General features: G+C 52.7%; 6 protein-coding genes across 6 annotated transcripts; 4 read left to right on the plus strand and 2 right to left on the minus strand.

Moving 5' to 3' along the window:
• Window positions 1–2515: 2515 nt before the first annotated feature.
• On the plus strand, window positions 2516–3689 carry AYO21_04296 (hypothetical protein; the record flags this gene model as incomplete). Its single annotated transcript, XM_022654269.1, has 2 exons — window positions 2516–2592; window positions 2663–3689. 2 exons carry the CDS (start codon window positions 2516–2518, stop codon window positions 3687–3689), a joined length of 1104 nt encoding a protein of 367 aa, XP_022513306.1.
• Window positions 3690–4458: 769 nt separating this feature from the next.
• AYO21_04297 (hypothetical protein) lies at window positions 4459–5097 on the minus strand (the record flags this gene model as incomplete). Its single annotated transcript, XM_022654270.1, has 2 exons — window positions 4459–4970; window positions 5031–5097. 2 exons carry the CDS (start codon window positions 5095–5097, stop codon window positions 4459–4461), a joined length of 579 nt encoding a protein of 192 aa, XP_022513307.1.
• A 2465-nt stretch (window positions 5098–7562) lies between these two features.
• On the plus strand, window positions 7563–16339 carry AYO21_04298 (hypothetical protein; the record flags this gene model as incomplete). The annotated part of the gene is made up of 2 exons (XM_022654271.1): window positions 7563–7749; window positions 9162–16339. 2 exons carry the CDS (start codon window positions 7563–7565, stop codon window positions 16337–16339), a joined length of 7365 nt encoding a protein of 2454 aa, XP_022513308.1.
• Window positions 16340–17594: 1255 nt separating this feature from the next.
• Window positions 17595–19897, plus strand: AYO21_04299 (hypothetical protein; the record flags this gene model as incomplete). Its single annotated transcript, XM_022654272.1, has 2 exons — window positions 17595–17867; window positions 17921–19897. 2 exons carry the CDS (start codon window positions 17595–17597, stop codon window positions 19895–19897), a joined length of 2250 nt encoding a protein of 749 aa, XP_022513309.1.
• A 915-nt stretch (window positions 19898–20812) lies between these two features.
• Window positions 20813–21568, plus strand: AYO21_04300 (hypothetical protein; the record flags this gene model as incomplete). The annotated part of the gene is made up of 1 exon (XM_022654273.1): window positions 20813–21568. One exon carries the CDS (start codon window positions 20813–20815, stop codon window positions 21566–21568), a length of 756 nt encoding a protein of 251 aa, XP_022513310.1.
• A 1250-nt stretch (window positions 21569–22818) lies between these two features.
• AYO21_04301 (hypothetical protein) lies at window positions 22819–27141 on the minus strand (the record flags this gene model as incomplete). Its single annotated transcript, XM_022654274.1, has 6 exons — window positions 22819–23481; window positions 23539–24868; window positions 25489–25624; window positions 25685–26064; window positions 26122–26421; window positions 26477–27141. 6 exons carry the CDS (start codon window positions 27139–27141, stop codon window positions 22819–22821), a joined length of 3474 nt encoding a protein of 1157 aa, XP_022513311.1.
• Between the last annotated feature and the right edge of the window lie 109 nt (window positions 27142–27250).

Here is a 27250-nt window from a genome sequence, read left to right on the forward strand (position 1 = left end):
CAAACACTGAACAGGGAAGGAATGAAGTCACCACTGGCTGCTCAAGATAATACCCGGGACCGTTAGTGATTGTCTCACCCATCGAAACCTCAGCCCAGCGAATATCGCCATCACTCATAGTCGTCTCAACGCCCTTGGCCTTGGGAACCAAGTACAAGTTACTTCGCGAACAAGCCCGGTAACCTGACCTGAATACAGAGGGAATGCCTCATGCCAAAGGCACGGCAGTGGCGATATCCAGTCCTGATCTGAAGAGGTGATTGCCGATGGCTCCACCTCTGATAGCAACCGAGAGAAGTGACATAGCGAGCATAGAACGGAATGATGTTTGCCGCGACAGCCATAGCAATTCGCCGTCTCTTGTCCCCTCACGTTTGTCTCGAGCTCATGCACAAACAGAAGTGTAAACGAGATCCGCAAACGAGCACCGTCGACCGTGTATAAACACCTCTTTCCTCGATTCAGGCATTCGTTTCAACAATATCCTCATAATCAACCAATACCAATGCAAGAACACTCTCACACAATATCACAATAAGTAATCGCATGACCCCCGCTAGATCTGTATCTGAGCTGACCCTTTGTCAGATACAGCGCAAATTGTCTCAAAGACTCGAGCCGATAACCTCCTTTGCGAAATGTCGGGCACCAATCCTCCTCCAAACTCGCCAGATGGCAGTCCACCGCCGTCGCCCCCATACACCAAGAATTAGCGACAATCTTGGTTGTCAACACAAACCCACTTTCAGTCTGTCGAGCTCCGTGTTCAAGTCTCTGCGGCAGGTTGCGAAAATCGGTTCGGCTGGGCCAGACATCTTTCGGAGGCTGAGGGTCAATCAGAGGACACGGCAAGAGGCTGATGGGGTCATGGTGTACGGTGGATTTCTGCAAGTCTGCCAATAGCTTGCGTAGTTGTGTTGGACTTTAGAGCGTACTAGGGACAGGTCGTTGTGGAATGGCGATGAATCGAGAAACTCGTGGGCTGGAATATGTACAACAGTCCCGGTAGCAATCGGCCAAAATTAAACATTAAATTCGAAGTATTCGAATATGTACTCCGAGAATGCGTTTCGTGAGCCCCGTGTCTGTCTTTCAACATATCTGCATGACAATTCGTTGCTCAAAGGTATCGTGGCCTCTGCCTACACGAGTCTACCTCAAGACTTGTGTCATTGTTTTGGTAAGAACCCAATACATTGAGCGAGCTCGACGATAAAACCAAAGTCCATCAAGCGATGAACAAGTTGAAAACAAGTCAAATGTGCCAAGGTATCACGTGAGCGAGGCGCCCATTCACCGGTTGACGCAGTTTGTCTCCAAGCGCTTGCCGGTCGAGACTGCGGCGATTATTCTGCTTCAGAACTTCGCGCCACTCTTTCCTACAACTGCCAGACTTCAACAACCCAACCTCGAAACATCCTAAGCCTTCTACACATAGCAGACTGAGCAGGAAACAATAAAAAATGGGTGGTCAAAGCAGAGAAGGTAGGTTCGAGCAAAGCACCGATCGATCTGATGAGCTTCCTGACATTTTCTTCTCAGGTGGTAAAGTCAAGCCACTGAAGGCCCCAAAGAAGGAGAAGAAGGACATGGATGAAGAGGACGTTGCATTCAAGGCCAAGCAAGCCGCAGGTACGAACGTCCCTTACATGGTTTTCCCTGAACAGCAGCTGAATCGTTTGCGCAGATGCAAAAGCCCGGAAAGAAATGGCCGACAAGGCAAAGGGAAAAGGGCCGCTGAACGCCGGCCAGCAAGGAATCAAGAAGAGTGGGAAGAAATAGATGGCGCGAGTGCATGGATTTCTTGTTTTGACGCCTACAACGATTTTATGATCCAGGAGCGAGGCGCAAGATGGGTTGAGCTCGTTGATTGACTAGAATGGTGGCCGGAAGTCAAATATGAAATTGACCAGGAAATACTCCATCGACCCCCTGCCCCGTGTATCTGCATTCATCCTGACAGGCGTGCGAAATGAACTGGCTAACTTCCATGTGTGACCTCTCCGTATCAAGGATGGATTTCGGTCCGTCCGGCCTTGCAGCTTACGGCAAAGCAGCGCGGACGGACCCTTTACAGTCCGCTGGGAGCCAGCATGGATCCAGTCCAGAGCAATTCTGCACCCTCAAAGAAGGAAGAGAGAGAATCGGGCGCTTGATCAAGTTCTGCATTGGCAATACCGCGGACAAAGACAATTGCTGCCATGCAAAGATGAGAGCGACAGGCTTGGCAGTATAGATTTGAATGTGTTTGCTAGACCGCCAACCAGACAGTCGTCACATTGACCGTCTCTAGTTGGACTACAGATCTCCTCAAAGCAGTTGTGGTTGATTGGCAGGCCTTGTTATTCGCCATCGGCTTTCTTTACCTCTCGCGATCTTTTCATCGCTCTTTCCATCCTTGCCCTCATCTCTTCCTTCATCGCAAGACTTTTACTACCTCCTTACTCTACCTTAGGCCTTAAGAAGCGCACCACACTATCAAATCTTCAACATCTCCACTCAAATATCTCTCACAATGGACGAGCCATCGGGCCAACCACCCGAACCACGCGAGGATCGTGGACCTCGCATTCCTCCTGCCAAACTCTCATCGTATGCGGATGTTGCTCATAAGGAAACTTGCTGGAGAACAGAGCTGTAGGACTGACACCCTCACGCATAGGATCAATCCCGAACCAACGATCTCCCTCTTCTTCAAACCAACCAAAGACTCCTCCCTGGTCCTCCTTGATGGCAAATTCTCTCGAGATGCCGCCATGATCTTCTGCGACCGCATTCGTCACGACCTGATGGACAACAACCGAAAATCCTTCACTATCGTTGGTGGTAGCTTGAACGGTCTCAAGGAGGTTTTGGCTTGGATCAATCAGTGCGTTGCCGAGCAGAACATCATCAAGTTCAAAGATGTGAGTCCCTTCGGTTTCTTCTCCAGCACCGAGACTGATACGCCCCTTAAGTTCGACGACAACGCACCCAACTTGTTCACTACCTACGCCAATGTCATCATCTCTGCTCACTACCTGGGTATTCCGCCGCGGGACCTCTCCGACCATATTGTCAAACGCATGTCCGCCGTTGCTCGGAAACAACTCATGAGTTGGGCTGAAGTCGAATGGTTCTACACGACCCCTCTACTTGCGACACTTCCCGATGAGAGAGAAAATTCTGTCCGTGGAGTTGCTGGTGCTTCCGTGTTCTGGGCGTGGTGGAATGGCAAGCTTGACGAGAACGAGACCCCTGAAGACATGATGATGTTGAGCGTTTTGAGGCAGGAGATCAGCCAGTTGGACAAGGATCTGCATGAGTGGTGTGAGAGAAACGAGGTTGAAGTGAGAAAGAAGTGGGAAGAGAAGGACAAACCCAAGAAGTCCGGGGTTCATACAAATGGCTATTGTGGCGAAAATGGTCATGCCCTGGACGGAGCCAGTGGAGGAGGGGATGGAGGTGGATGGGATGAACCAGCAACTGTGACTTCTGGAGGTACCAATGGCTGGGACACCTTCAGCACCGAAGGACCCCTTGGCCCGCCCAATTCAGTCGCAACCCAAGACTCCGGCGTCGACGTGGCATTTGGTGGTAAGAACAGTGCTGCTTTGCCTCCTCTACATGAGATGGATGGGATCAACGGGGCCGGTGACTGGGCTGAAGAGGTCAGCGAGATCACTCGGCTCAACAACCAGCAGTGGTAGGACCCTGGATACGGATCCGGAGAGGGTGGAGAAAGCAATAGCACCATGAGCGACCATGTCCAACTGCCTGTGTGAAGAGACAAGAGCAACGACCTGGATGGCTCAACCTTCAGCAAGAGGCGGGGGTTGGCTTTCTACTCCTGGCTAGTCAAGTGTCTGTTGGGGCAAGTTTGGGCGCTGGAACAAGAAAGAGGCTGATGCTTGTGACTCTGTTAGTTCCTGTACGACTGGGTTAGTCTAATGCGGGGTCCTCTACTAGATACCAAGAACGATAGCCCGGAGTGCCAGTGAGTGCCTAGCTGTGTTGGTTTACTAGAAGGCGACGATCATTTGTCACGAAATCACATGATACCAATGCAAAAAGGCTTTTTTCAAATGTTTTGTTTGTTGTCGTGTCTATGTGCCATTCAAACCGTTTCCGCTGTTTTCAACCATGTGAATGCGCGCTCTCCTCTCCTCGCCCCCACCCCCAAAGATTTGTGCAACTCCAAAAAAGTTATGTGTCTGTGTCCGAATTAAGAAAGAGATGATTAACTGCCATAGTCCCTAGTTTCAACCCAATTAGAGAAGGAAAAAGCCGAGTTCCCGTAAATGGCCCTGCGGCGCGACCCCTGTGGCAGCCTTCATCGCCATCGCCATCTATGCCAATGCCATGGATCGGAAAGATCCTCTCCCATGACGGAACATGAAGTCCGAAAGGCCTGCCCAAAAAGATAATTTGCAAGACCATACATGCCATGCCATTGCCATTCCCATCAACCACTGTCGCTTACGTGCTGATGTTCTCAAGGACGCTGTTGACGTCAGCGATGAGCTGGGTGAGCAGGTCCGAGAGGCTGATCAAGGTGCCGTTGGTGCTGTCAGCCGAGAGAAGAGTCTGGACGGTATCAAAGAGCTGTCCAAGGGAAGTGGCGAGGCTGTTGACAAGAGTCACGTCATCGCTGGTGACAACAGTGGTGGTCCCGAGGCCGGAGATGCTGTCAACAAGCCCAAGAAGAGTGTTGAGGGTGTTGGTCAGCGTCAGGGTGTACACGGTGCTGCCGATGGTCGCGCCAGTGTCGGTGGTCTTCTGGGTCTCAATGACCAGCTGCTCAACGGCGGCGGTGACGTTTGTAAGTGCGTCGAGGACGGGGTCCAGGACCAGCTCCAAGTTGGTGAGCAGGTTCGTAACAGTAGTGCCAACGTCTCCAAGGAGGTCGGTGAGGTCAAGTTGAGGAGCAGGAGCTCTTGCAGCAATGTCCTTAGCAGCCTCGACTGGCTGGAGGGCGGTGTTGGAAGAGGCTGAGCGTCGAGTTAGTAACTGCTCTTTGATAATTGGTCAAGGTTAGGTGGGAAACTCACCCTCCAGAGGAAGAGCCATGGTAGAGGCAGCCATGAGAAGGCCAGCGAAGACGGTAGAGCAGCGCATTTTGATGAGTTTGGTTTTGGTTGGGAGGGTTTGGGTTTGGGTTGAAGTGGTAGAGAAGAAATAGATTCTTGCACGAAAGACTGGAGTGAGGATGAGAAGAAATGAGCGACTGTTGTATTACTGTTTGTTGATGAGGATGAGAATGTACCTTGAAAGTCGAGGAGACCTAGATGTTTATATACACTGATTGACGTTCTTCGTATACGCCATGTTATGATCGAGATCTGTGGATGGATAGGGCACGACGTCGACGCGTCGGTCGTGCACGTTCATCCAAATTTCTTGCGATATCCAACATTGAGATTCGCACTAGTGGATCGACCTGGATTAGCTGTAGATCCTCGTGGTTTTGGTTAGTGTGAGAGGTGCGGCTTGATCTCTTGATCATCAGCCTCCCGAATCGAGACAGATTTTCATTGCACAATCCTTATCCGATTGAACTACCCGCGCCGGCGATTAAGTGTGGTGGATACCGTGCCGCCAGTTGCTAGGGGCTGGTCAAGATCAAAACAGGCGCACGGGCCAATGTTATCGGCTGTCGATTGGCTGTCGAGTGATCAACGACGAGGCTGAACCTTGCTAGTAATTGCCAGTTCCATCGAATCCGACGCGAGGGGCATTTGAAGGTGATCTTGACGGGACGTCAATATTGAACTTCTTTCGCGCTTAAGATTGCTTCAGCAAAGATTATAATGATGATCGCCTATTCCAAGCACCTGCTGCCGTGCACTGATAAACAAGCCTCTCCCAGCTCTTTCACTATTGAATTGAGTTGCTTCTTGGCAAAATCATGGAACGCGCATCTTTGCGGAGAGTGTGTCAGGAGAAACAAAACATGAGGAGCGGTTGTAATCCTCGACGGGCAATCAGATACACTATCGCGATTTCCCAGGAGGGTCATTGGCAGCACCGTCCAACGATGTCGGAGAATCGGAATCACCAACAGTACTGGATAAGAAGTCAAATCTCTCACAGCTGATTACCTCCGCTTCAGCTTTGGGTCCACGAGTGTCTGTTGTTTCAACTCGTCGATGGCCTTGACCAGATATGTAAGTGGCAGGTCTTCCGCGCGTGTCGATGGTGAAATGACTGAGACATCCACCAGCCTTCCGTTGCCGCGGGGCAGGCGGGAAGGCTCGACAGAGAGAGGGATCGGCTGAAAAAGATACGACTTATCGATGTTGAAGTGCCCGTCAACTAAAATTTCCCCTCTGCCATGTTTTATCATGAACATGTAGAAGTGTCGGATGACGGAGGACCCGGGATTTGAAGCGCCATCTCACAACTTGCTACATCCAGAGTCTGTCTTGGAAGCAGTGGACTTGGGGCGCGAGACAAATGTTGACTCACATGAGATTCGGGAACAGAGAGGGGCAGGGAGGCAGCACTGACTCCTAATGGTGCAGGTTGTTGAGCACGATGACGGCACTCATTCCAAAGCATCGATATTGAAATGTTGAGAGTGACCAGAATCAAGGTAGGGAAAGAGGAGTGGCTGCGCTCTTTCCGCGACACTCGCTTTGAATTCTACCTGGGCAGTGGTTTCCCTCAAACTGCAACCGCAACCGCAACCGCAGGCAACACCATCTCTCAGCTCTTCCAGATTGCCACACTCACGCAATCTTCTTCTCTTCGACGTGTGGCATTAATCTTGACCTTGCCATGAGAGACTGAGCATTCACCCTCTCTTGATTCATCGCCAACCAAGACGTTCACTTGCGCCAAAATGGTCTCAGTTTCCCTCTCACTCTGGGTTGTACCTTTGCTCGTGCTTATGCACTTGTGCCTTTGCCTTGGTGACCTCAATACTCGTCAATCATGTGGCTCGGGATATCATCTCTGCTCACCTGACGGAAGTTCCACCAGGGATGTGCCCGAAATTGGTCCTGGATTGGCTAGGCTGTACCTCGATCTGATTCAAACGGTCAATCCTCAACCTGCGCCAGTCCACCTCGTGTCGTCCGGCGAGGGAACTGTTCCTGCGCATCGAGCGAGCGAAACTCCAGGGAATTTATGCTGTAAGGCCTATTTTGTGACAACAACAACCACCACCCAACATCACGAACTGACTCTGAGCAGGTGCTGAAACAACCCAGTGCCTTTTAGTGCTGAGCTATAACGTTCCATTGTGTTGGGTACTATTCTCGCCTCTTTTTTCCTGGCCCTGGCTCATGCTTGGTGTTTCCCTCTAGGACAGGTTCACAACGAACTATTACCTTCCTGATGGCTCTTATGGTTCGATTAGCACCGGAAACTATACCACTCCCAATGGCGACATTGCAAACCTGATCACAGGGAGCTATCGTCTGGCGGATGGGCAGACGGGAAATATCTATCAGGGAGACACGCTTGAGGAACCAAACACCTCCACGTTGCCGATGCCAACGCCATGGACCAGTAAAGGAGTTGGCTCAGCGATACCCGCCAGTGAGGTAGGAGCTCGGCCAACCACCAATTTCTCAAGCATGCCGCTGTTGCCCACCCACACAAGCGGCTCGACTGTCAGTGCCAGCAGTGACCTGGCCACAATGACGACACTCTTTGGGGAAAACGTGACTTTAAGTAGCACACCGCTGGCATCGATCCCAACCAGAACACCACAGCCCAGCATTACGCCTCCAATCACGAACAATGCCTTCGCGCAATCTCTTCGTAACTTGAAGCACCTGTGGCCGATGCTGATGACCTTTGTGGTGGTCACACAATTTGTATCACACGAATGAGCGAGACAAACGGCATCTGTATGACCCGTGGAAAGAAAAATCTGGAATCAAATCCTATCATGTGGACATGGATGGTCGGCAGGTACAAGTCGGGATGCTGGCTATGGGAGTCATTTGGACCTGGGGCACACATGGACGGACAAATAGTGGACAGAGCACAAAGGGGATCACAACCATTGCAATAATGTCAGAGGACAAAAAGTGTCGCACAGTAGCTGAACAGGAATATCTCTCTTTTGTGACTCGTGAGGTTTCACTTCGCCGTATATCAGTAGGTAATCTCTTCTTATCTGTGGCGAGATTATTGGGCCCTCTGTCCATTTATCCCACCTACTCCGTACTTGGGCTAAAAATCGCCGACTCGCGCATTTCTCATTATGCGCAACACCCCTCAGGCACCCCGTCCATCAGGCGGTTTGGTGGGGCAGGAGGACGGCATCATGAGGACCCTGCCCAGCTCCGCGACGGCAGTTTGTTGAATTTTGGTTGGTGCTATTCTCCTCCTCTACTTGTCCATGGTATCGCGGATGGTGTTCGAAGCTTGACCTCAACCAACTGCGGGCTTAACTGAAGTCCAGCTGTGCCTCCGCGACCTGTGCGCATCTTTAAACGGCTGCCAGGGGTCTGCAATGTGGTGTGACAGCCGCTCATTTGTTCTGCAGTCTGTGGTGCTTACCTGCCCAAGCCTAGTAGCCTGGCCAGCCCCCTCCAAACCGCCCGCTTCCACGGCTTTGCCCAAATAGTCATTTCTTGACGCTTAATCATCATCAACCACGCACTTCTCTCACCTCTTTGGTGCCTTCTCGCTCGAAGATCGCGCAGACGATCCCGGCATTCATTTCCAATCTCGAGTGTCTCGACTCCCTAACCGAAATCTATCCCTTCTCCTCCGCTTTCCATCACCACATGCTTCGCCGTTATCCTCAGCGCTGCAACTGAGGTTGTCGTCGTTGCTGTCGCCCTCCGTGGATATTGGCTGCCTCCACATCGAGAGCCTAGACCACTCAAGCCTGCAATATGACATGACCGCACTCGGCACGCTCTCAGCACGAGAAAATGGAAGAAATCTTGGGGGAGGACCTACCCATCGCGCCGGCCAGGCTCTTTGAACGTTTATCCCAAGTACCGAATTATACATGGGATCGCTCGGTATCTCTATCAATCGCACCGAAACACGAGGTGAATGCTGATTTTGGATTGCTTGCAGTTCGTGCCATTCCACACTAGCTACGATCACTGGTGAGTTTTCCTCGAGTGACTGATCTCCAGAAGTCGCATTCTGCGGATAATAACTAACGGGTGCTCGAAACAGGCATGTCTACGGTGTACTACATAATCCAGACGTTGTCAACCCGCGCGAGTCAATAAGTACCTTAAACAGCTATTCCGTCCCCTCCGGTTCGACCAGAAGTTCTCCTAAACTCGATCCTTACCGTCCCGCCCTCCGGCACCATCACTGGAGTAGCATTAGCGGTACTTCGACCGACAGCGAGAATCTGTCGTCCAAAGGCGACCCGGATCCAATATGGATGCCTGTTGTGGCGCGCATCAGCACGCATGTCTTGCGTCTAGAAAGAGAGTTCTATTATAACCAGGCGATCGTTAAGGATGCCGACCCGGAATGCGAACATACCGTGCGACCCCTTGAGATCTTCAAATTACCTACCACACCAGGTGATACCCGTCCCATAGTCGTCTGTGTATATGAAGCTCCGGGCAAAAACTATCTTCGGGAGGTTCTGGACATGGGACCAGCGTTCTATGGTCTCAACAACCACAGGATGAGTGTCGCCGATGGTACTCCCGGAGAGCGAATACCACTCCAGGCATTTCTAGATTTTGCCGTTGGCGCCGCGGAAACACTGGAGCTGTTGCACCACGGTGCCAATAGTGTCCATGGCGAGGTTCGCTCAGACACTTTTCACTGGAACCGCGAGACAGGCGCGGTCAAACTGGCCAATGTTGGAAATGGGCCTCGAGCGTTCGAAAATCTGCTGTCGAGTGAGGGGTGGGCCAACCTCAGCCGCGAGATTGGAGTCAAGAATAAACTACATTTTATTGCTCCCGAGCAGACTGGGAGGTTACCAGCCGAACCCGATAGTCGCACAGATATATATAGCCTGGGGGTTCTCTTCTGGACACTGCTCACTGGACAGCCCGCCTTTGATGCCGAGACCCCTATCGACATCGTCCAGCGTGTTCTTACACATCGCCTTCCCTTGGTCACCGCAATCCGCATGGATGTTCCTGACGCCATTGCTCATATCATTGCAAAAATGACCCAGAAGCAGATGGATGAGCGATATCATTCAATGAGTGGTCTTAGGTATGATTTGGTGCAGATTCAAAAATACCTAGGTGAAGGAGACCAGGAAAAGATCAAAAACTACAAGGTCGGGCAACGAGACGTTTCATCCTTCTTCATTCTACCCACCAAACAATTTGGCCGACATGCGGAGACGGAACGTATCACCAAGATCATCGACAAGGCTCAGAAGCGGCACAGCGCGTCGAGCGCAAGACCGTCCCCTTCACAACATGGTCTTTTGAGTGCTGGGTCCAATTCTTCCGTTTCAGACAGTCGCATGGATGGAGCGGAAGAGGCCCCGGGCTCTGACGATTCAAGCTCGTTCGGTTTCCGGGAGTCTCGGAGTAATTCTACCACTATTGGATTGGATGGCGCCTACACTCCGGGTTATAGCAGCAAACCCAATCTCAATTTGTTGGGAAAGCGTACTCGAGGCATCGCCGACCCCAGGATCGCGCCATTGGACGTCTTGTCCGACCGGGACAGCAATTTCTCGGGTGGTTTGCAGCCTGCAACTGATATACTACCCGGGATGATGAACCGAAGGAGAAACAGCCACAAGTACAAGCGAAGGTCAAAGACCGAGGTCATAAGCATCCTGGGGCCAGCAGGAGTTGGTAAGACTGCTTTGATCAAGGCAGTGCAGCCTGTTATCCGTCGCCATGGCTATTTCGCCCTTGGCCGATTTGATAGGGCGCGACCTTCTCCTTTTGAACCCTTGATCAAGGTCATGGCAAGCCTCTTCCGCCAGATCTTCTCCGAGAAAGATGTCAATACACCGTATCACGAGCACCTTCGCGCTCACGTTACACCCTTCTGGCCGATCCTCCACTCGATGTTGGATCTTCCTTCGACGCTACTTGATGTCACGGTCCTCTCCAAGAAGCTCTTGGTTAAAACAGATACCGCAAACCAGAGCATCAACACCGAAGTTCCCACAATTGACAGCAATGGTCCCAAAACGCATGTGATTCCGCCTCACCAAGGCACGTGGGATGCCAATGACTTTTTGCGGGGACCAGCCAACACCAAGTCCATTCGACTAATCAACACGTATATGGACGTCTTACGCACAATCTGTACTGGGAAGCTCATCTGCGTCTGCTTGGACGACTTGCAATATGCTGATGGTGAATCAATCGAACTGCTGATGCATATCATCAGAGCGAAGGTGCCGGTTGTGCTTATGCTATCAAGCAGAGTGGAGGATGGGAACATTCCTGAACCGATGGTCAAACTTCTCGATCTCGATTCTACCAACAAGATCGAATTGGCAAATCTGCGCGAGAAGCATGTCTTTGAATACGTAGCAGCAACAATGTCTCAACCTGTGGAGACCGTTCTACCCCTTGCTGCCGTCGTCTACGCCAAATCTGAAGGGAATCCATTCCTCGTCAAGGATATTCTCCAGACATGTTATCAACGGAACTGTCTGTGGTATGATTGGAAAGAATCAGGTTGGCAGTTCGATCTAGACAAGATTTTCAATGAGTTCAGCAGTGAAGGCTGCACGGACAATGGCTATCTGACACGTCGGCTACAAGAATTACCGCCCGCCGCAAGGTCAATCCTCGCATGGGCCTCTTTGATCGGGACGACTTTCTCCTTCAAGCTAATCCAATCCATTGTGACCGGGGATTTCTTCTACAGCAGCGGAAGAGATCAGACCCACGATGCAACTTGTCCCAAACGCGCCAAATTAATCAATCTATCGGAAACCGATTGCATCAATGCACTTCAACAACTCGTCAACATGTACATCATCAATCCAGGCGAGACCGATGACGAATTTCGCTTTGCGCACGGGCGATACTTGAAAGCGGCGAATGAAATGCGCGAGTGTCAGAACACCACCAAGATGCATTTCATTATTGCTCAAGCGATGATGACGTACCTCAGTCAGTGCAAGTATAATTTGTACCCTTTGGCACGTCACATATGTCTGTCTGCAGATATTGTGAAAGAGAGGATTCCAACTCGCATGCGCTACCGCGATGTTCTTTGGCGGGGAGCGCAAAAGGCAATTGAAACTGGCGCGAAGCCTACGGGCCTGTGGTACTATAAGACTGCGCTCCAGTTGCTACAAGACGACAAATGGAACACGGATAATCCAGATGTCTTCTACGATGAAACTCTTCAACTTCACGTTAATACCGCGGAAATCATGTATCTTCAGGGAGAGGAAGCAGCGGCTCTGGAACTTCTCAACGAGACATTTTCCCATGCACGGTGCTCGGCAGACAAAACCAGGTCATACATCCTAAAAGGACGTGTGCTGGCTTCTCAAGGCAACTTCATGGACGCATTCGTGAGCCAAAGAGAATGTCTGGCAGGGCTAGGCCTTCCGCTGCCAGAAGTAACCTGGGAGGAATGCGACGCCGAATTCAAGAAGCTAGAACTCCGACTTCAACAACTCGATAAGGAGGCACTCCTGACGGCCCCATTGAGCGAAGACAAAACCGTAATCGCTCTTGGTACCGTTCTCTCGGAAGCCCTCGGCGCTCTCTACTGGTCGAACGCTCTGCTCTGGTATCAACTCGTCATCGCTTTTGTCAATACAATTCTCGATCGTGGTGTTTTCATTCAGGCAGGGGTCGGCTTCACCATGCTTGGTGCTGCTGCGATCGGCCGCTTCAAGGACATCGAGTTGGGCCTCTCTTATGGCGACCTTGCCCAAGAATTCTACACCATGTTTGATGATGCTTGGACGCGAGGCAGGGGTTGGACCCTGTACACACTCTTTATTGGTCACTACCAGACTCCGGTCCGAAATCTTCTCCCTATCCTCGATAGCGCGCTCGAATATTCCCTCTCATCCGGGGACAAGTTTGTTAGCATCCTGAACGTTGGATCCATGGCTCTTTCAAGATTTTGGGCTGGACAGGATCTCGGTGAAGTGGAGGCGTTCTGCAATTATGGCCCAGAAGAGTTTGATGATTGGGCCAAAGATCGACGAGGGGGAACACTCCTGATTGTTATCAGACAGGTCGCCCGGGCGCTGCAAGGCAAAACAATCGCAGCGGATGCGGCCACTCTTCTCGACGACGAAGATCATCGGACCGAGTTGTGGTTGGATGAGTGTGGGAAGTACGCCGCCAATGCACAACGTTCTCGCGACATATACCACGCGATGTCGCTCGTCGCGTACCATTTGATGGGCTATCACGAGTACGTCGTCAAAAAGGGGAGGGAGCTGCTCGCCGGAAGTCTTGACGAACTTTGGTCTAACAGACCTACCTGTGGCACTCGCTTCTACCTGGGCTTGTCGCTCATCGCGCTTGCAAAGGAGAAGCCCGAAGAGGAGCGTGGACCTTATATCGAAGAAGCGAGGGAGATGAAACGCTTTATTGACGACTGGGGTAAAGTCAATGACGTGAACTACTTTGCCTGGTCCAGGATACTTGAATCCGCGATTTCCGACATAACACAAGTGTACTACCACGTCACTTCCAACCTCGAAATGGCCATTGACCACTGTCAAGTCCATGGCTTTGCAATGGAGGAGGCGCTGGCTATGGAAATGCAGGCGGATTTTCTGCTCATGCGAGGAGCAAAGAGAGCCGGCAAGGTCATGATTCAAGAAGCCATTGCCGCTTGGAATAGAATCAATGCCGCTGGGAAAGCTCGACAACTTCAAGAGAAGCATGAGTGGCTGATCAAAACCGCCACTACCTCGAGGACCATGGACGCCACTACCCAGACCCAGGATTTGCACGCATTAACAGTCGGTGAAGATGCGCAGATCCAGAACAAGCGCGAGTATACAAACCAGTGGGTACAACCGAAGGCAGCGGTTGCGACCCAAACGCCCCAGGATGTGCCTGGCCTGGGCCTGGATATCCTAGATCTCACGTCTATCCTCGAGTTCTCACGCGTCATTAGTTCAGAGCTTCAAATCAACAATCTCCTATCCAAGATGATTTCAGTCATTCTGGAATCTGTTGGAGGTCAAGCAGAGTTCTGCGCAATCGTTATCGACTCTGAGGATCAAGGATGGTGTGTCGCGGCAAGCGCAGACCATGAAACAGGTGTCAAGACTTACCCTGATGGGATTCCTTTCTCTGAGGTCGACGATCAAGCTGCCCAGCAAATCACCCATTACCTCCTTCGGACGAAAGAGACTGTGTTTGTGCACAACGTGCTCGAGGATGATCGGTTTTCCAATGTTGGTGATGCCTACTTAGCAAGGAATCCTCACGGCCGGTCCATCATTGCCATTCCTATCATCCAAGCTGATCATTTGATGGGTGTCATCCATCTGGAGGGGCGGCCAAACGCCTTTACCCAGCGCAACATGATCGTCCTCAACCTTCTCACCAATCAGGTTGCCATCTCCCTTGGCAATGCGCTCCTTTACAGAAAGGTTCGCAAGGTTAGCGCATCAAATGCGAGCATGGTCGAGTCGCAGAAGCGCGCCCTCGTGGCAGCTCGCGAGGCAGAAGCTAAAGCCAAGAAGGCCGAGGCCGAGGCCATGCACAATGTCAAACTGAAGGAGGAGGCAGCGAAGGCAAAGTCAATTTTCCTCGCCAACGTCAGTCACGAACTCCGAACTCCACTCAACGGCGTGATTGGTATGTCCGAATTGCTCAAGGGCACTCCTTTGAGTAAAGAGCAAGAACAATATGCGGACAGCATCCGGGTCTGTGCAGATACTCTCCTTACCGTTATCAACGACATCCTGGACTTTTCGAAGCTCGAGGCCGGCAAGATGCAGATGTTCACAGTCCCTCTAAATTTGAAAGAGACTATCACCGAGGTGGTGCGGGCGCTAGCCTACACTAATCAGGAGCACGGGCTCAAGACCGTCGAAGATCTTCAGATAGACGATAACCTGGTCCTCGGTGACCCTGTTCGCCTTCACCAGATATTTATGAACCTCCTGAGCAATGCCTACAAATTCACTCCCAAGGGTTCCGTCACGGTCAGAGCTCGAAAGAATGCCGAAACGAGAGACAAGGTCAAGATTACATGCTCTGTTGCCGATACAGGTATCGGTATCACGCAGGAGCAGCTCACGCGCCTTTTCCAACCTTTTTCGCAAGCCGACTCGTCCACGGCGCGTTCATATGGAGGCAGCGGCCTTGGTCTCAGCATCTGCAAGGCCATGATCGAAAATGTTCTCGGTGGAAAGATCTGGATTGAATCAACGCCTGGCGTCGGCACGACGGTGTCATTCACACTTACATTCCAAAAGGCACCCAAGAACAGCAGTGTGCCCAACGAGATTCAAATTTCGGCCAAGGACCCAGACCCCATGGCAAATTGGTCACAGTCGGCCAGTCCAGAGACAGAGCAAAAGACTTACAGTTTCTGTGATCTGAGCAAGGTTCCCCGTGAGGAATTGCGTGTCTGCATCGCTGAGGATAACCAGATCAACAGGAAAATTGCCATCTCGTTTGTCAACCGGCTTGGCTTGAAATGTGAAGCTTATGAGGATGGGAAGCAAGCCTACGAAGCTTTGCAGACCAAGAGTAGGGAAGGGAAGCCATTCCACCTGGTCCTGATGGATGTCCAGATGCCTGTACTGGATGGTTACGAAGCCACCAAAGCGATTAGAGCCGATGCGGACCCCAATGTCAGTCGAGTCCTGATTATCGCCATGACGGCTTCGGCAATTCGTGGCGACAGAGAGAAGTGCCTCGAGGCCGGAATGAATGACTACCTTGCCAAACCTGTCCGTCAAACTGCTCTAAAAGCTATGCTGGACGAATACCTCCACAAGAGTAAAGGAGCGGCAGAGAACTTTATGAAGAGTTCCGCGTCCAAACCAGCCACTGTCGGTGGCGCCAATGGCGCTGCAGAAGGCGGTAGCAAGTCTGGCAGCTCGACTCCGAACCGTCAAGACCCACCGATGAGCCCGATAGAAAGACCGAAACTGCGACGCCCATTCAAGAGGGTTATGAAGAAAGTCGAAGCCAGCGTCGCCGAGGTGAGCGGAGAGACCAACAACGAATCCAAGACCACAGGGGCAGAGAATGGTGAAGCTGCAACCCCGAGTCCTCCGAGTGGCAAAAGAGCAACAGATGAATTAGGGAAGATCACCTCGGACCAAGTCACTCCCAAACCGGCTCTGGAAATTGGTATATCAACCACCAATGGACATGTCAATGGCGAGGTGAACGGCACCGGCCATGACACCGAGGCAGCGCCGTCGTTCACCTTGACGGAACGACCGGCCAACACAGATCATACAAAGGCGGAACCATCGTGAGGAGATAGGGAAGAACACGGATTAGAATCTTGGCTTTGGAATGATGATATGATAGCGTACGGTACATGGCGTCATGAATATAGAAAGGGACAAGCTGGAGGCGGTGGCGGCAATATGCAATATCGATGCATTGATCAGCACGAGCTGATCGGGTTATTGTTGTACTCCCTGTTAGGGCTGGGACTCTTAAGGTCACGCTTTTTTTTTGTCTCAAGTGGACTTGAGTGGAAAAGCGTTGATGCAGCCATACAGTATATGGTATTTGGCTGGGAGCAGGGAAGAGGCGTGGGCTGGTTAGCCAACCTTTTCCTTTGCATGGAATGAGAAGCCTTTCTGTCCATACAACCTGACCCAGGACCGGTACCAGTCAACTCATCGAGAGTATCTGTCCTCGCAGCTCGCCCACCGCATGATGATAATAAGAATAACCGCCATTCGCTGGTATAGGCCAGAAATAGTCCAAAAATAGACTAGTGCGCCAAGCGAAGTGAGGCCACAGCCAATAATATTGATGCGTGGGTTCGCCGCCGCTGCATCTTCAAACCACGCAATTTACGCCGATAAGCGCGAGGAGACGAGACTCGGTGTGTGCAACTTGCCCCGTCGCCATTTATGACACTGTATGCGGTCGACCTCTGAAGCTGGGTAATATCAGACACAGCCTCGATTGCGGACACAATGGCCCCAGTTCCCCCGTCGACTTGAGTGGTTTGGGGAAGCGACTGGCCATTTTCGTCTTCGTGGTTTAAGACAAATGCTCCTGATCGGTTTCGTGTGTGCCACCTCTGTCTATTTCGAGGGTCACGAGCGTGGATCCTGGTCTCTACTGGCTGCGACTCCTGGACAAATCTCTGTTTCAGCCTTCTCCCTTCTCGTGCTGGATGCCCATGGTTACCGTCTGCTTCGATTTACAACCACTTCAAGACTCCGCTCGATTGTTGCGCGCGCGAGGACTCGCCTTCAGAATGTCTTGTATTCTGGTCCACGGCGACAACGCTGCATGGCCACCACAAGGTCAACATGCTGGAGCAAGGTTGAAGTGACATTCGACCCACGCTCTCGTGCATACAAAAGGCTTCAATTCCTCGTCGACATGTAGCACCTTCTATCATCGTCCATCACAAACTCTCGTCTTTTTTGCTTTTCCTTGCAGTCCTTCGCTTTCTACATTCGCTTTCCAGGAGAATTCGATCGTTTACAACACGGCCAGGTTCGCTCGTTCAGATCTCTTTGTTTTGTTCCAATAATCGCCGCCATGAAATCTGCATTGAATGCTGGTCTCGTGGCCACTGTTTGGCTCCTACAGCAGGCTGTTGCGACGGGCTGGGGCGATTCGCCAACCTTTTCCAGCGTTTCTAATACTAACAACAATTGCTCGGTTGACCAGCAGAGTGGGTTTGACTGGTCTGGGCTGCCGACTGGGTCATTCAATAACTATGGAGGATTCGGCTTCAGTGGCTTTTCCTGCCAGAACTCCTTCCAGCCCAATTCAAAGAAAAGATCGCTTCGCATCCGTGATGACTTTCAGGTAAGGACACCAGTCTACCGAGCTTTGGAGACAGCTGACTGACCGGTGTTAAGTCTAAATGCATCCAAGGCAAAGTGAGCAAGTCTTCCAACAGTGGCCCGAAGTTCTCTTGCGGCCAGGATGACCAGTTCTCCATCACGCACATGCAAGTTTCTGTTTCCTTTGACACCGATCTGGACTTTATCTTCTCCATGCCCGATGGCTCCACCTGCAAACACACTGCGTCTTGCAGCGCAAGCGGCACCACCGTGGAGAACACGCAGTGCGGTGGAGCGAAATCCGTGTCGTTCCAGATGCCTCCGAGTAGCAATGGCAACGGTTGCGATATCGGGATTCACTCGATTGGCTTTGACTGCAGCTCCTCGTCACCTCCTCCCTCGTCTTCTTCGACGACGACAGCTCCAGCCACTTCGACCACCAGCACGCCTGTGACCACAACTACAACTTCGCCAGTCGAAACCACCACAACTACGTCAAAGGTCGATACGACAACCACGACTACTTCGGGTGAACAGACTACCACGAGTACTACATCACTTGCGGGTTCAACCACAACCACGCCTGAGCAAACTCCAAGCACTACCACTCCCTCCACCGAACAAACTCCAAGCACTACCACTCCCTCCACCGAACAAACTTCGAGTTCTTCTCTTACATCTACGACCACACCCCAAGAGACTCCAGGTACCACCACAACTACACCTTCTGCTGGTCAGACCACAAGCCCTTCAACCTCACCGAGTCAGCAGTCTACTAGCAGCTCAGATTTTGTCACTACAACCACGGCTGACACGACAAGCTCGACCGAGACTGCGACCGACGTGATCACGACGGAAATTGTGGTGACGACACTTACCACTTGTCCTGTAACCAACACCCGCACGAGTGGCACCGAGACTGTGACTGAGACGACCAACACCATCTCAACAATCACAATCACCTCAACCTCGACGGTCTGTACCCGTTGCAACAGGCCTCCACCCTCGACACTCTCTACTGCTACACTTCCCCCTGTCACTACAAAAACACCTCCAACATCTCCACCTGCGTCGCCTCCGCCATCGTCCTCCCCGACCACACCAGCTCAAACCCCGCCACCCTCATCATCTGCTACGACTCCACCATCTGAGTCATCAACGCCGTCACAGCCTGTCTCCACACCCACCTCATCCCCAGCCTCGTCACCACCAGCTGCACCTCCGGCACAGCCAACATCCCCCTGCCCCTCGGTACTGCCCTCCTGCATGAACACGTGGCTTTCGCTTGTGCCCAAATGCGCCTCGAACTCGGACACGACATGCTTCTGCCCTTCGCAGCAGTTCATCAATTCCGTCCAACAGTGTGTCTCTGCGTGGGGGGCGTCGAATGACGAGATTACTGCAGCGTTGTCATACCTGGCCGGGATTTGCGCCGATTTTGTCCCGCAAAATCCGGGCATCTGCACTGGTGTACCGAGCACCATCACGCTTGTGGCTACGCCTGCGCCTACTGTGTCGGTGACAGATACAGTAGGAACGCAGGTGCAGACGGTGACCAACACTGGCACGGTCACCAATGGCAACGGCCGTGGACCGCGACCTCCTGCCTCTGGGTCAGGTGTCTCTGCTCCATCTCCGACCCCGTCGGTCGCCTTCCCTGTCACCACCGTGACGTTCACACGCACTTCTTCGGGGAGTACCATTACCACCGCGGTTACAGTCCCACAGGTCACCTTTGTCACTGTCCAACCTACCGGGTCTGCTGATTCCCCTGCAGGCGGCAATAGCGGTAACAGGGAAGTTGGCTTGGTACCTATGCCCACTGCTCCTCTTGCGGGTGGTTCCGGATTTGGATCTGCCTCTGGGTCTGGGAACGGAGGGGCAGAAGCTGCGGCCACAGCCACGAGCTTCGTGCCTGGGCCTACGGGCTCGAGCACTGGCGCGGGGACACCCTCGGTCACCCCGGACATCTTCACCGGGGCTGCAACCAGGCAGAGCGTTGCTTGGGGCGTTCTTGCGGGGGTATTGGGTCTTGTTGCCTTTTTGGTGTGATTGGGAAAACACTGGGCGGGGGAGACTGCATGATGGGAGGGAGAACATGGCGAAGTCAAGATGAATTGGGAAGGAATGTTATGTGTAGTGTTTATTAGTGTGGACTGTTTATGACCCATGACCTTTGGGATGGGAAATGGGAGTTTGGGGGAATTGACCACGGAGATTGTGTTTCTTGTACTCGGAAGTAATGTGCATCCAGACATACGTATATACATATACATGACAAAAAGAAATATTATTGTATTTGCGGATTGAAGAGGATCAGGAGACCAGATGATAAATACTCTACGTGCTGTATACATCCATATTCGACATCGACGGAAAGGGAAGTTAGGTACGTACACCCGTTTGGGAAAAGGATACGCCCGTTTGGGACAGGGATACACCCTTTTGGGAAAAGGAGCAAACCCGCTGCTCAGCCGAATACGGAATCTAGGTTAGTGCACGTGACTGGCCTTTTGTGGTAAGCCTACAACATTAGTCGGGTAACCTTCCTCGAGGCGGGTTTCGGCGGGTTTCGTACAAAGGCCATTGCATGCCAAAAAGACCAGCAGAATCTCGTCCGCACCCAAAAGTTTGTTCTTATCGTTGGCGGCGCATCCCTCGCTTTGGGTGGACACCCAAGCACCCCAAGCACCCACCCCGATGCAACCGAGATATATAAAACCATAACCCACCAACATACAGCCTGGATCCCTCGGGTTCATATTCAAAGGCATCGATGATCAGGTCCTGCTAACATAATATCATTCGGCTTTGATTCCTCTCCACACCCTCATTGTATTGTCGGTCATCTAACAAAAAGTCGCTCAATCGAGATTCGGATCTCGAGGGCGGAAGTCAAGCAGACGCTGCCATCAGAGAAAAGCACCGCCAGATCAGACGATGCAGGCGCCGACACCCGGGTCCAGCATGTCCAGTCGTGCCGAGGAAAAGTCGGACGTGCGAAGACGGGTGTGGAGGACGTTGCGCACGGTGGCCCGGCCAGACTCGCGGTTCCACTTCGACTTCACCAGCTTCATCACGGACTTTGAGGGGTCAGACCGGGCGACGGCGCGGCTGGTCGAGCTGTCGTGCTACAGGGACTCGAGCGTCGTCTTCATCACGCCCGACAATTGTCTGGAGGAGCTTCGACTACGGGCGCTGCGGGACGGCAAGACGGTGCTGATGACGACGTACGGCATCCGTCGCGGGTTCTGGGAGCTGGACCCCCTCAAGATCGACGCGAGCCAGTACGCCAACGCGGCCATCCTGGACGGCATGGAGAGGCTGGGCACGCCGCTCAGCCTGGCCGACATCCTCGCCAGGGGCTGGCGCATCCCGTTGATGGTGACGGGCACGGGGGCCATCAACACGCGCGGCGTCCGCTTCGGCAAGGGCCACGGCTTCTTCGACCTCGAGTGGGCCATCCTCTACACCCTGGGCGTCGTCGACCGGTCCACCGTCGCCGTCGCTGTCGTCCACGACTGCCAGGTCCTCGAGGAGGAGCTGCACCCGGAGGAATTCGACACCATCTGCGAAGTCGTCGTCACCCCGACCCGCGTGTTGCACGTCCCCGACGTCCAGAAACCCACCTGCGGCGTGCTGTGGCCGCTCCTCCAGCCAAACATGATGGAGCGCATTCCGCCACTGCAGGAACTCAAGGCCATGAGTTTGCAGAAGTTGTGACGTTATCAGGAAACGTTGACGGATTTTTTTTATTTCTTGGGGGCAAAGTGTGTGGACGTGTGGGATGTGAAGAGAGATATTCGGGCAGTTGATACCAAAAAAAAGATCTCGTGCAAATAAACCATCTTAATTTCCTACTACTATTTGTTGTTTCACTACACTTTTGCTACTTTTGCTACTTGCTACGAGGAGCCCACGTACATAGTTGCTGTAGGTGCACCAGCTCGATGAGTGTAATGCCATGTGCCACGTGCAGTGTGCAGTGTGTAACGTGCAATGTGTATGTGTCATTCCCTAACCCATCGTGTTAGTCATGCTGGCTGTGTGTGTGTGTGTGTGTGTGTGTGTGTGTGTGTGTGTGTGTGTGTGTGTGTGTGTGTGTGTGTGCCTTCCAACTCCTTCCTCCTCTTCTCTCTCTCTCTCTCTCTCTCTCTCTCTCTCTCTCTCTCTCTCTCTCTCTCCACCTTCAAGCGGAAAGTCTCAAATCTCAGCCGCATCTCTAACAAAAATTATCGTACATCCCCCGGCCCATCCTATCCTATCCTATAATCCATAATCATCCACCACCACCAGCGCCCGACACCGACAAATGACAACCATCGTATTCCGACGTATCTACCCTGCCGACCTGGGTGCGGGCCAGTTCAACAAAACTGGTCCGACCGCCTCTTGGGCAAATATCTACTCCGTACTAGGTACGTGGGTAAAAAGCTTCTCTTGGACAGTAGATCTTGTACGGTAGGCGGAGGCAGTAGGCGAGTACCTACCTCGTAAACGGAGGAGATTCCCGACCGACCCGCGCCAAAAGGACAGAGCACAAGGTTACAAGGTATCCACGATGTAATGGTCCTTTTTATTTTAGGCGGCTTAGCGTGGCAGCGTGGGCGGGTGAGCTCTCTGGACTGTCCCGCACCCGGCGATGCGATTACGATAACAAAAATAACGAAGAGCGGAGGAAATTGTTTGGGGCTCGCCCGCCTCCCCGCCCGCCCCAGCCTTTCGGGTTTTGAGGGACAGGGTGGTGGTGGTGGTGGTGGTGGTAAAATATACTTTCATTACCGGTAAGTTACAGTGTAATACGGGAAAATAAATGTCTTGTCATAAACCTCGATACGTACCACCCCTCCTCTCTCTGCGTGCTCGGTAGACCAGACGAGAAAGGCGGTCGACTCACCCGCACCTGCATGATAGCATGATAGAATCGTGGCAGTGGTCCTGGACGGACGATGCCAAGGCTTGCTCCGTAGCCATCACCGCACCGGGTCGGCCGTTGCAAAGACGTCGCTGAACCAAGCCTCAAAGTCCTCGTTGGCAGACACGGACAGATTGTGTGCATCGACCGCTGTGGCAGCTGCGTCAGGGCCGCCCTGTGGTTCATGTTCATAGACTTGTCCCCCCTCGTAGACAAATGGCGTGGCCAGATCGGCTGCCCCCAAGAAAGCCCAATCGGCACTGAAACGCTTCACAATGTCGTGAAAATCAATCGTCTTCGTCTTCGGGTGTGGGTCTCTCAATCTCTCACTAACTTCTGTTTCCGTCGTGGCTTCGTTGCCGTCTCCGTCTCCGTCGTCGACTTCTGCGAGGATGGCGTCGACCAAAAAGATCCCACGCCTGGCCAAGATGTCGTGCTTGCGGCCTTCGAGACGACTCGTGGCCGTCCGGACCAACCCCCTAAACATTTCGTGTCGGTCCTCGGAATGGGTGGCTTGGCCCATGACGATTTCAAAACAGAGGATAACAGTAGCCGTGATGCAGAATGCCGTGTGAGTCCACAGACACAATTCTCCCGACTGGGCAATGTTCTCGTGTTCTCGCAGAATCGTCACGGCCGCAAACACACACGTCTGTCTTGTGCGGGCATAGGCGTCGGAGAGAAACGACCGGAAGATGAATGGTCTGTGGATCATGATGATCTAGCTCGAAGTCAGTCACAGACTGCATAACATGCACCCTGAGATAAGTCGCCATACCTTTTCCGCCGCAGTGATGGCAAGACTGCAACGGGCAATCCCCAACCAGCCCACCAGTGCCTCCTTTTGAGCGTCGTGACGAAGGAGGAAGTCGGGAATCGTCTGCACAATGTCGCGCATCTTTTGGTCCATGCGTAAAACGTGCTGGTATTGTTCTGCCAGGGACTTTCGGGCGTTCAGCGGTCCCAATCCGTCGACAAAGTCGGGCATCAATTTGGCAATCGTGGCCAGCACCCGGGTATATGTACTGATGGTGGGGACAGAGTCTGGTCTCGCAGCGAGATCATGGTCATGGGCATTGGTGGGGAGACTGGTGGAATATTGAGCGGGATTGATGGTGTAGGAATCGGTAAAGGGTATGGCAAAGTAGTCTTGGATGATCATCTGGCACCAGACCCTTCTGCCCACCTCTTTTTCGACCGTCTCATGCCAGGCCTCTTCGGCGGTCAAATGGGGGGACACGCCGTCTTGAATCTTGTGCACCCCCAGACACTCTGCGATCCTGATGGCGGCGCTGAAGAGGGTGGCGTTGAGCTGGCTCAGCCCGAAATTGTGCGCCACCTCGGTCGAGATGACAATGGCCTGGACGGCGTAAAAGGATATGTTTTGGAGAAAGTTGCTCGCGTAGAGCACCTCGACCATGGTCTTGAACAGCTGCTGCGCCGTTTCCCGCCCGGATTCGAGGTCGCATTCCTCGAGAAACTGGGCACTGTTTTGGACGCAGAACAACGTCGTACTCAGGACGGAGTAGTACAGGGCGATCCACTGGGGATGGTCGCACTTCCCCGTCTGCCAAAACACCTGGCACTGTCGCCAAAAGGTCGGCGAGTGGATGCAGTTATGGTGCCAGATGATGCGTGTGAGATGGAAGGACACCAATCTCTCCGCGTCGGCACAGCCTGGAAGAGTGGCCACGGCCGCCATGGGGGACGCGGCAAAGTCGAACGACTGGCTGTTCATCGGGGACGTGGCTATCCAATGTTGTCGATACAAACAGGCACAATGTCGGTGCGGGTAGCAGTTGCCATTACTGCGGCCCCAAGCCAGATGTTCCACCGCCGTCACGATTGCTGAATCCTGTCCTTCGCCGGACGTCGTCGCATCGTTATCGAGGTTGCCATTACCCGACTCGAGTCGGACCTGGTCAAGGCTGGCGTTTGGATTCAAACTCGTCCCCGATTTGAGTAACTCGATATGATCCGTCAGTCTCTGGACGACACTTTCGATCTCGGTCGGTTGAGCCCGTTCCAGGTCCTCCCTGATGGAGGTCAAGAATTGAATCTCCAGGCCATTCCGACCCAGCTGGCGACGGATGTGGACGACCTCGCGGCTGCAATTGAGTCCTAGCCGCTCGCACCTCGAACAGGGTATGGTCTTGTCACATTTTCGTTTTCGCCTGGTACATTCTGGTCTTGTATCAGTACCGTGCACTTCGGTATTGACGAGCCAAAAAAAAAAAAAACAACTCACCCCAACAAGCCAGGGGTTGGCGCTGTGAAACACGGAGTTGTGTCGACATGGGGACAATCCCGGGGGGAGGGGGAATGCCTGAATTTACAGCATCGAGGTGGCTGTCATTGGGCGAAAGAGACACGGGGTGCAGAATTGGGAAAAGGCGACGGCTCTGGGAAATATATATTCGTCCTATTAGTACGTTGCCGCACTCTGTCTTGGGTGTGCCGATTCGTTGCCAGATCCACTCGGAATAGGGCCCTCTCGCGCTAGGACACTTGTCAAGAGTCTAACAGATGCAGATAAAGGCAAAAACTTAAAGAGATACGATACCGAAGTGTAGAGAAAATTACCGAAAGGGGAAGGGCATGTATTGCAAAAGGCTGCGTCCCGTGAGCACTACGAGTATATATACAGTAATACAGGTATATACAGTGTCGACTCGACAATCCAGGACATGTTCCGATACTCCTCCACAGTATGGCCGTCTAGAATTACTTTGCCAGTTTCGACATGGACCTGATTTTGGGACCGAAAAAGTAGAGCACATAGACCAGGGCCACCAATGCAAACGAGATGAAGCCCAACACAGCCATTGCCCATTTGGCGCTCATATTCTCAAACATGATAATTCCTAGCAAACAATTAATCTCGGGGTCTTTTTTTGCCTGGTCACTTGTAGGGAGAGACTCACCAATATGTGTACACGCTCCGGCGATGGCGAAAGATGGGATGCAGAATGCCGCAATCGCGGAAGCGGCAAAGTTGGTGTAGCTGTCGGCAATGTAATTGAGCATGCTCAACCAGAGCAGAGGGTCGCAGAATCCCAAGACGGCGCCGGCGACAATGGGCGACCAGTAGTTGGTGTTGCCGTCGCAGGTGAAGGCGAACCACAGTAGCGACACCGGGAACAGCCAGACGGTGACCAGCGAAGTCAGGAATCGAGCCTCGGGACGAGCGTGGCCGTGCTTGAGTCGGTCCCTGGTGAACAAATGCGTCTGGACGGGCAAGAAGAGAAAAACGATAAAGGCGCCGACGACGAAATTGAGATATGTCAAGTCGGCTGCCATGTAACTAAGCACAAGTTAGTAATGCCATCACACAAAGGACGAGCCTGTCGTCATCACTTACGAAAGACCATTGTTGACGACAAAAACATTCCACACCCCGTCGAGGTAGAGATAGAGTAGACCATAGGCGAATCCGTTGAAGACGCCCAAAAAGAGCACAATCGGTTCGGTGACGAGGATCCGCAGCGCCATGGTCACCACAAACACCGTCTCACGGACAAGGTCGAAGCGTTGGTGAGCAACTACGTTCTCCTCAGGGTCTGGGTTCTGTTGGCGCCTGGCAGCGTTCCTGATGACCACCCGGGGCAGCGTCTCGGGGATGAAGCACATGCCGACGGCAAAGGCACCGCCAATGATGACACTAACAAAAAAGTCAGTAATCCCCGTAGTGCTTCAGGGTTAGTCTGTGTACGTACTTGATCCAGAATATCCACGGCCGACCCATGCTGGTGTTTTCAACAATCAACTCGCCAACAGGAGATCCGATGCCCGGGCCAATGTTGGCACTCATGACGAACAGGGCCATGGGCTGGCCTGCTCCATCTAGAGATCCGTACAGGTCCGCAACCGTCCCAGCCACGTTGGTGAGCGCCGTGCTCCCGGCCGCACCGGCCAAAAATTGAAAGATGATGAGCATGGGCAGATTGAGCGCCAGGGCGGTGCCCACGTTGAGGAGAGCAAAGAGTGCCATGGAACAGACGTAGACCCATTTTCGCCCTTCGACGTCGCTCAACGGTCCGAGAAAGACGGGTCCGATGGCAGTCCCCACGATGAACATGCTCTGGCCCAGAGTGACGGTCTGTTCGTTCCCGCCATAACGCTCTTGGATCACTCCCTTTGCCGATGCGTAGGTCGTCGAGGACATGGTGACAAACACTTGAAGAAGGCAGTAGACAGTCACAATGGTCCACTTTTTCCAGGCTGGCCAGCGGATCGGATGGTCGACGTGACTGGCTTTGATGTACTTTAATGCCGCCGTCGGGTCTGTTTCGATATAGCCGGTCCCCGGTACACCCAGCTCGGTGGATGAAGCTGTGGCCGGGCGAGGAGCCTTTTCATCTTGTTCGAGTAAACCCGCCATTTCGAAGAATGCACGAGGCGGTAGAATGTCAAAAACTTTTGATGATCGCGCAGATCGAAGACAAAGGCAGAGACCACGGTCGACAAGGTTCTGACACCTGACGAAACTG

This window comes from Fonsecaea monophora (assembly GCF_001642475.1).
Source record: "Fonsecaea monophora strain CBS 269.37 chromosome Unknown Scaff24, whole genome shotgun sequence".
Classification (NCBI taxonomy): Eukaryota; Fungi; Ascomycota; class Eurotiomycetes; order Chaetothyriales; family Herpotrichiellaceae; genus Fonsecaea; species Fonsecaea monophora.